Source organism: Cucurbita maxima, unplaced genomic scaffold (assembly GCF_002738345.1).
Source record: "Cucurbita maxima cultivar Rimu unplaced genomic scaffold, Cmax_1.0 Cma_Scf00011, whole genome shotgun sequence".
NCBI lineage: Eukaryota > Viridiplantae > Streptophyta > Magnoliopsida > Cucurbitales > Cucurbitaceae > Cucurbita > Cucurbita maxima.
In genome coordinates this window covers 4,624,127-4,633,768 of record NW_019272027.1, presented here as the reverse complement: position 1 = coordinate 4,633,768, position 9,642 = coordinate 4,624,127, and the positions used below count along the sequence as shown (strand labels likewise).

Genomic DNA, 9,642 nt, shown 5'->3' with positions numbered 1-9,642 from the left:
CTTTTCTTGGCAAGTATTGGACGTGCATTACTTTCACATTGTGCACGTGCACACCAACCCATTCGGTGTGCATCATGTTCATACTTCTTAGGTCTATGGAGTTGCATACATTCACATTGTCAAACACAAAAGAAAAAAATTGCAAAATATAAATCATAACGGTATGCATACAATCTAGAAAAGTAATTTATGATTGAAATGGTAATATGAAGTCCCATAATATAAAGTAGTAGTTTAGTGACAGTGCAACACATGTTATTTTAATGCATAACAGGCAACCATATAATCTCAACATATAATATTTTTATTCATATCGTTACTTTGTATTCATAGTAAACCTTGATTTCTTAGAAAGGGTCTTTAGGGTAGTTTCATCTTTTTCCCTTAAAATTCATACTTGAAACATGTTCTAATCCCTTGGTGAGATATTACTTCTTAAGGTCATAAATGAGTCTCAAATAAAGTTTCTTTTTAACACTCGAGAGAATCTGGGATGTTTTGGTCATTTACCTTTCATAAACTTTTGAGACAATCAATATTAACACCAAAAATTACTTAAACAAGGGTGTTATGGAGAAAAGAATAAGAAAGTTAGATCAAACGATAATAATGATTTTTTTTGTACTCTGAGGTCACTATTTCTGTAGAATGTCACGGTAACTTCAATAAGGAAAATTTGGGACAGAACAAATCAACATATACATAACTTTGTTAAATTTCTCATCACTTAAAAAGCAAATTTATCTATAAAATTTCCGTACCCTTCCTCAAGGGGGAAAAAATTAGATCAAAGCAACTATGAATACCGAAAAATCGATGCTACTCGAACTCTTGGACCTTAAAATTCATGATCTTTTCAGCTTAGAGCAGGCCCGGCTGATTGATTGTCAATGTCTTTGGATGAACAGTGGGAAGAATTTGATGTCACTCCTATCAGCAAACAGGCAGAGTATGATCACAATCTTATCAAAACTTTAGACCATGATTTTCTTGCCTTTACCTCCCACATGCTTCTTCTGCCTAGGTGGAGCATCAGTGCCAGCACCGGGGACCAGTGGACCAGACCAGACTTGGACTGGCTCCTTAGAGTAAGTGAACAGCGTCGAGCTGAATGGTATGTCGGGAGGAACACCAGATGGATCCATATGCCGTGAATATCCTAGCGTAAAGCCAAGCGCTCCGTCCTGGTGTGGTGGGGGGAACTTTTCGCTTTTGCTCTTTGCATTTGCATGTGTAATTAAGCGCCTTCTCTGTTTCAAGATACAACAATTTCAAACAGTTTAACACTAAAAATTTAAGGAAATGATATACTGTACTATTAGACAATGTCTAGCTGGTTGACAGTTTTGAACTTAGCAGAGGAGTATTTACATCGATATTTGTTTGTATTTCTGCATTTGCTTCAGGAGCTGGAATTGCCCTAACACGTGTGCGTGTTTTCTTCACTCCATCTCCCTGGGCTTTGTTAGCTGCTCTTAGTCTGCAAAAACCGATTTAGAATGATGCTCAACAAAAACACCAACACTCTCGCAGCAAGTTCACAGGACTAGAATAATAGCAACAATTATCCCAAGCTTTGTCAAAAAAAAAAAAAAAAAGTTGAATTCCATTTTGGTTTGTATGGTCAGTTTAGTTGAATTCTATCATTTTTGTTCAGATGCTCGGTTCGGCTGCAAAATTTTTTAGCTTTCAAGTCCTATTTTTAAACTTTTTTTAGTAACTTGTGCACTCCGTGCTGATGGTTTCAAACGCTTGATCTTCCCAGTGCACACTTGTGTGCTGGAGGGAGAAAGTTAACACTCTAACTTGAAGAAAGATTTAAAGTTAATTTACAAACATCGTCTCTAAATTTGATAGTTGTACCAATTTAGAATCTAAGCTTTCAATTTAAATTCTAATAAGCTCTTCTTGTTAACACCTTAATTAAACGTTAATGTGGTATTACTAACAAGTAACAATATCACACAGGTCAATAGGTGGCACAAAGAGAAGAGAGTAAGCCATTTTACTCCATGAAATCTCTTCTAAGAGAGTAAGCATATTGGATAAATAAGCATAGATGAGCCAAAAATAATTAGTTTCAAATGTATTATGCCAACCCATTCTACCAAATGTTTTACCCTACTTGCTCTTATTATTGGTTGGTCTATTTTTTTGGGACACCTGTTACTATGTCGTACCAAATCAACATTCGTTAGTCGGATGAGGCACTACATCAACATTTAAGTAATGCATAATGAAGAAAGCTTTATAGACAGAAATTAAAAATTGATGAACATAACTTGAAACCTCTTAAACTTCAGAAACTAAATAAACACAATTCTCAGAGTTCAAGCATTATATTTGTAAATTAAGTATACCTTCAGCTCCTTTTCCATGGTAACAAATCAAAATTAAAAGTTCAAGAACATCACTAAAACCTTTAAAACTTCAAGAACTAGATAAAGCCCAGGCAGTATATTTGTAAATTTAACCGAAACTAAAAACAGAAAACACAGGTATCTTCAGCTTCTTTACCATTAGAACCAGCCATTTTATATTATAATGGCCAAATCTTTGAAGAGATAAGAACATCTTTTAGGGAAAAGACCACGACTTAATGAAAATAACTTGCCCAAATTTCTCAATAGCTCACAAAACAAGCCAGGCATATATTGAGCAGAGACTGAAATCAAGGCATTCATACCTCCGGGCTTCATCATCCCGTCTTCTAGCATCCATCTCCTTACTGGGAGGATATTTCGGGAGGCTAGAGGGTTTGCAAGCTAAAGGCTCTGTCATGAAGAACTGTATTGCAATGGACAAAGTTTGAAAGGCATACAAGAAATATGGCATAATTCCCATTATAGCAGACACAGAAGTGAGAATGTAAAATCTATTATACATCCAAATGGCTGCGAAAATTTCCCTGATTAAAGCTACCTCATAAGTTGAAGCTAAATAAGCATAGAAGGTTGCATTGCAAAGAAAAAAGATTACCAAGATTTGCAAAAGTTTTATTGATTAAAGTAGACATGCATTTTATACAACATATTTAGTTCTGTATACAAGTGCAGGTTTAACTTTTTCTTATAAAGTCAAGGAAATTTTGAATCTTTTGGTGAAGCTTTCTATCAATCAATGATCCAAATCATCCACAAAATAGCTCAAATTATTTCTTAATAGAACTTTTTCATTTCCTTTATTTAGTAGGGTCAAGCAATTGTCCCGTGCGAATAGTAAAGGTGCACGCAAGCTGGTCCAGGCACTCACTAATATTAAAACAGTGGGGAAGAATAGATCCTCGCTCATTTATAATATGCAACTCATGGCCATTATTTTTTTTATTGTTCTTATTATATATATATATATTGTGATAGGGAGGGATTCTTTCATTATTTTTAACAAAATTGTCATACATTTTAGGAGGACTCTAACCTAAAGATTAATAGGAGATGTATATGGCAGAAGTGAATTGTAACTTCCCTGAGCTTACTAGGTTGGCACAAATTGTGCGATGTGGGGTTTCCAGCTTCCTTTCCAGTAATTGGGCATTCCTTTGGATTAATAATCCAAGAAGGCTTTCTTTCTAGAATCCTGGATCAGAAACGCTTCTCATTTAGAGTAAAATGTACTTTCCAAAAGAGATAGGCTTTCCTTGATTCAGTCTCTCATGAATGAATGATGACAACCCCCCCAGGAGGGATCAGAACTCCTTTTTTCTTTTTGTTTTTAATGCCAAACTAAAGAAAATCATGAAGGCTTAGTGGAATCTTATGTGAGGAGGATGGTTTGGATTATATGAGGTGTTTTCCCTTAGAACCAGATGTCATGGCACAAGATTACTGTAAGCATGGGCGTCATTTGAATAGTTCGGCCTCTAATGTAGTTTTACTTGAAAAGTTTAAGGATCCTTCAAAAGCTATTTATCAATGATAACCCCAATTTCTCAGCTTCGAAAATTTCTCGTTTGGGGATGAGACTTGCTCTCATTTTTTGGGAGGACTATTACTTTAGCCATATTCTCATCACTTTCTCTTCCCTCATCTTTCAAATCTTCCCCTGAAAGAAATCTCTACATAGCTCATGTAAGTTCCTTTTTCCAAGGGCCCCCTTGCGCATGATTTTCAACTCTTAAGAGGGCCATTTAGAATAAGCAAGCAATTGTTATGTCCTTTGTTCCATCCGAACAAAAGGGTTGATTTTCTTCTTTATACTTAAGTCCCCGTTGCTAAAAATATTTGAGTTTATTAGGTTCTTGGAAGCTTTTAGAGAGATGTTCCCAAGCAGAGATGTTTTGTTCAATGATAGAGGAAATTATTTTACAACCTCCTTTTTTAATAGAAGTAGAAATCATTGGCAGACTAGCTTTTCTGCTATTTTGAAGACTGTTTTGAAAAGCCCAAAGGCAGGAGTCTAATGCGCCTAGGCCCAAGACACAGCCCATGTGCCTCATTTCAAAAAAGCAGAGGCTCCATTAATGAAGTCTGCTTTACTTCCTACCTTTCCTGCCATTTTTTAAGCTTTTCTGAGTTGTAAGGGAGAAAATCAAGGATCTTCTTAGAAAATAATCATTTTTCGTTACAATATAGAATAAAAGCTCCACTTAAACTTTTTATCATCTTATTATTTGCATTAAGCATTGGAAATCCGTTGTGGGTGCACCTTTAGCTTTAAAAAACACTGGTGTAAGGCTTAAAAGGGAGTAGGAGGAGCCGTGAAAGAAGTTTGGGAGTGTGGAGCACCTCAACGGTTCTCTTTAGGTCCATTCTAGTCTACTTGACAATGTTTTCTGGGATTTTTCCCTGAATACCAACAACTGGAGTCTTTCTGTAAACTTATTTCTTCTCTTTAGGGATCCTTTTGTTTTGTTCCTGTCTCTCTTTTTTGTTTGGTTTTCCCTTTTGAACTTTCACTCTGAACGAAACTTGGTTCTTGATAGACCCCTGATTATGAAGAGGTGCATAGTTGTCACAAGAGGGAAGAGTGAGACAGCAACATAAGATGTAATAAAATCAGCTTCCTTTTTTTTTTTTTTTTTTTTCCGGTGGCACACGGCATATTAGCTCGCTAAGTTGGATATGAAGAGGTAGATTCTGGGGAAGGCTGATTATGTGGGTTGCAAAATAGAGGTCCTTCCTTTTAATTACTTGAGCTTTGTCCTGGGGTAACCATAGATACCTCGAGGTTTGGGATCCTATTGTGGATCAATTCAGGTCAAAATTGAAAAAATGGCACGGGCTTCTTTTATCTGAAGGAGGGAGAAACGTTAGCTCAAGTATCCCTTTATTATTTATCGCTCCTTAAAGCTCCAGAGGGTGTGATTAAAGAAGTGGACCGTTTGGTAAGGAACTTCTTTTGGGATGGAGGAGAGTTTAAAATATGTCGACACATTGTTAATTGGGAATGGACTTCTTTTCATATTCATTATGGATGTCTTGGGACCAGCTCCTTTTAACCGAGAAACAATGCTCCCATTGAAATAGTTATAGGGATTTGCAAATGAAAAAGGCACTTGACGGCAGAAGGTTATAGAAAGTGTGTATGGGGTCGACAATCATGGGTGGTTTTCCCTCCCTCCGAAAGGAAGTGCCCATGGATGACCCTGGTTTGATATTGCAAAAAATACTGCCCTGTTTCTTAATTTCATTAAGTCTACAAGCTGGTAATGGTAGAAAGATGAGGTTTTGGAACGATAAGTGGATTGGAATAGCCCTCCTGATAGTGTCTATCCTGATCTTTATAACATCCCGCAGAGAAAGTCTTAGCAGATTGTTGGGATGAGAAGCAGAATACCTGGGACTTGGGCTTTTGTAGAGGCCTATTTGGTAGAGAAATTCAAAGCTGGACAGGGTTGATAAATACCATTGATGTCTTTGAGCTTGGAAGCTGGACAGGATTTGGCTTCATGATCCGCTCTACTTCTAAATAAGTTTTTTTGAAGAGCTTGGAGGTTAGAGCTCCCCTTCAGGCCCACTGATTCTGCTGATTTGAAGTCTAGAAGCCAAAAAAAGGTCGAGGAGTTTTTATGGTCCCAATTTCTCCATACTTAAAAATCTCTAGTTCCGTTCCAACCATATAATAGCCAAAAGGGCAAGCCTACCACAACAATCTCCCTATACCAACCACTGAATGGTGATTGTAGAAAGGCCTCTCCTCCAACATAGACCAACAATTTCTACTAAGAGCCAAAATAACGAAAGAAAATCGTCTCTGATGTCCATAAACAATGTGGTACACATCTTCCATTGCCCACTTACAGCATACAATTATGGATTCAAAATCCCCTTGTAAACCGCCAGAACCTAATCTTCTTAGGGATAATAACTTTCTGTAGCTGATGATCAACCAAAAACAAACACAAGTTCGATCCCCTAGACAAAAATGAATGAAATTGAGAAAACTAGGATTGCAAAATCATTTTCCAGTTTCCACATGTCCCTCTACTTGCTCTCTATGTTTGGTGAATGAAGAGTTCGTGGACCACATCTTTTTGCATTGCGTCCTAATGTTAAGCTGAAAGGAAAGTCTAGAATCCTATGGAAGTTTGCCTCAAGAGCACTTTTTAGGAGCTTATGGTTGGGACGGAATAAAAGTATTTTTGACGATAAGTCTACTCCAGTATTTTTTTTTGGGATTATGAACAGCTAAATGCTTCATGCTGGCGTCATGGGTAGCAAATTCTTTTGTAACTACTCTTTCTCTCTTATTTTCAATGACTGGAAAGCCTTTGTAAGTAGCTCTTTAGGTGGGGTTCTCATCCCCCAGCCCTTAGGTTGTCTTTCCTTTTCTGTCTTTTTTAATATATTAGTTTCTTATATAAAAAAAAAAAAAGTCAAAGATCATGTTATTCCATGTTACTTACCAACACCTCTCAACCCCTCCAAAAATTCTATCATTTCTCTCAAGCCAAATACTCTACACGGCCATGAAGAAAAGAGCCTGCTAGAGAACTCTGTCCTTATCATGAAAGAGAGTGAATAACACAACCTCCTCAAGTCATCATCTGACAATCTATATTACGAGCCAAAGAAATCCCAAAGGACTCAAAAAAGCGCACCCAAATTGGCTGCGCATACTAGGAACACCCGTTGCTTATAGAGATGATATTAAATAACTTCTTCCTATTAATAAGGGCTTAGGAATTATCATATACAAATTGGTAATGGAACTAATAGGCCTAAAGTCCTATTTTGCTTTCTGGCCAACAAATAAATGTAATCTTATTCATAGCCCAACCAATGAATCCCTTTACACACACCTTGGGAAGATATTCCTCACTAACATTCCACACTCCTGATATGAAACTAATTTCTATTATTAAAATCAAACAAATAATAATAACTTTAGATACTATTGAAGATAGTAAATTTACCTATGTTTCATATTCAATAAGAATGCAGCAATGAATGACAAACAGAAAAACAAAAAGAACACAAGAACATGCGAATGTAATGATGACTTTTATCCCCACGTGTGCATTTTTTTAACTCTTCAAACTTCATTTAACAAACAAATTCACATCTAATAAACTATGGTTATTTCTCATAAAATTTTAATTTCAATTAAAAATTAAGATATTTTATAATCTATAGTCTTCTATCATTCATTCCCCTATATCTGTGTCAGTTTCAACAATATACGTTTGAGAGATCAAATTTTGTCCCAATACTTTAATTTGTTAATCCCAATGGTCCATGTAGTTGATGAGTTGGTGTTAGAATGGAAAGTTGAAATAGCAGTAATATGGACTAACATGCAGTACGTGGCCACCAATTTGCTTACACTCATTAACGGCAGAAACTATCAAAGACAATGATATTAAAACTAGCAAAATTTTCAAGGACAAGATTGATGCAAATGACATAGTACGCTGTCTTAATGAAACCAAACCAGAAAAAGGCATAGGAAGGAACAAAACTTTGTTTGATTGATGAATGTTGTGGGAAGATTGATGTGTATAGTAAATGAAACCACATATATTCGATCAGATTAATGACAGAAGTGAAAATCATAAATGAGATCTATTCTGATAGTTTTTTTTAGCTTACCTCGCTATTTAATGCATCTGTTGCTGTCTTTCGTTCAACTGGATCAATTGCAAGAAGCGTTTCTATAAGGGGCAGGGAAGATAGCGGGAAATCTTTATATGTCTCCTTTATACATCTTTTATAAGGTTCTCTGGGCTTAAATAATGTTGCATTTGGAAGCTTTGCTCTTTTCCAATATTCATCTGAAGGGGAGCCACAAAGCTTGTATATCTTGTGTAGTTGCTCCACCTGGGTGAGCAAAAACATAATCAGCAAACACAGCAGGCAGAGAATGATAGAAAGATTTAAGTTCCGAAAAGACGAGAACAACCTATGTAAAAGTTTGAACCATGCAATGTTCCTGACTACATTCATATGTTTGGTTACAATAAAAAAAGGTGGTAACTGTTTTAGATTCGAAACATTCATTCAATGGTAAAATGATTGTACAGAAGCATCTGGCAAACCAAAGGTATCAATGGAACATATCTATGTCAACTACATTCAACAATGTGACCAAAAAAGCACCTATAGCACACTGAAAGGCTCATGTACATATCTAAGGGACCCTATCACTAAAGCAAAGCCAAGATGGTAATGGTATCATGCACCATTAGGCAAGGTACACAATCAAAGAGGAGTTCTATCACTGAAACGAAAACTGGAGATAAAATGACCTATCAAAGGCGTAATGTTCCTATTTTGCCTGATATTAAGTCATGCTTTCTCATGATGATCTACATGGGATATGGCAATGCACGCACTCAAGACCTTATACATTAATGCAGTTTTGCTCTCCTTGATCAAATGGAGGAAACTGTCTCAAACTCAGATATAATCTTCTCATCAACAAACTCAACTGATTCAAACTCAAAAGGCAAGAAGCAGTATTCAAGAAATGAAACAAGGAGATGTTCGGTTGTATTTCTACAAAAAGAAACCATCTCCTTACAGAAATTACTCTCTAATCTGGTGGAGAAAATTGGATCTGTCACATTAATTCACCCCATAAGTCTTACGACGGGACTATACCAAGTTATAGTAAGGGTACTATTAGAACGTCTTAAAAGGGTTCTCCCTTTCACAATCATTGAGCAGCAAACAACTTTTATAAAGGGACATCAGATCCTCGATGCATCCCTAACAGCAAATGAACTTATAGACAAAAGGAAAAGGAAGAAATAAAAAGGTTTAGTCATCAAATTTGACTTGGAAATACCTTTTAAAAAGGTCGATTGTACTTTCCTCGAAAAAATTCTTGTAGCAAACGACTTTGGCTCAAAATGGTGGGAGTGGGTAAAATGTTGCATTTCATCCACAAACTTCTTCATAATCATCCATGGAAGCCGAGAGGGAAGATCTATGCTTCACGAGGTCTTCGACAAGAGGATTCAGTATCTCCTTTTCTTTTCATAATGGTAATGGATTGTCTAAGTCGCTTACTCACCAAGACAAAAAAACCAAGGGAGATAAAAGGCTTTTAGGTGAGTAACGAAAACTTGAGTATCAACCACATTCAATTTGCAGATGATACAATCCATAGAAAAAACATGTTTGAGAGGGTGAAAACCTTAAAAAAGGTTCTTAGGACAAAACATCACCCTTCAAAAAAAAAAAAAAAAAAAAAAAAGAC

The 9,642-nt window shown here is 36.3% G+C and overlaps 1 protein-coding gene across 2 annotated transcripts in view; it reads right to left on the bottom strand.

Moving 5' to 3' along the window:
- Positions 1 to 598: 598 nt before the first annotated feature.
- Positions 599 to 9,642, bottom strand: part of LOC111486443 (probable serine/threonine-protein kinase At1g54610) — a 13,448-nt gene continuing 4,404 nt past the window's right edge. For both annotated transcript variants that reach the window (XM_023133602.1, XM_023133601.1), the window contains exons 5-9: positions 8,031 to 8,258; positions 2,687 to 2,787; positions 1,372 to 1,480; positions 1,001 to 1,250; positions 599 to 930 (exon numbers count right to left, since the gene is read on the bottom strand). In XM_023133602.1, coding sequence (XP_022989370.1) covers positions 857 to 930; positions 1,001 to 1,250; positions 1,372 to 1,480; positions 2,687 to 2,787; positions 8,031 to 8,258 — 762 coding nt within the window. In that variant the 3' untranslated portion in view covers positions 599 to 856. The remainder of the gene's footprint in view (positions 931 to 1,000; positions 1,251 to 1,371; positions 1,481 to 2,686; positions 2,788 to 8,030; positions 8,259 to 9,642) is intronic.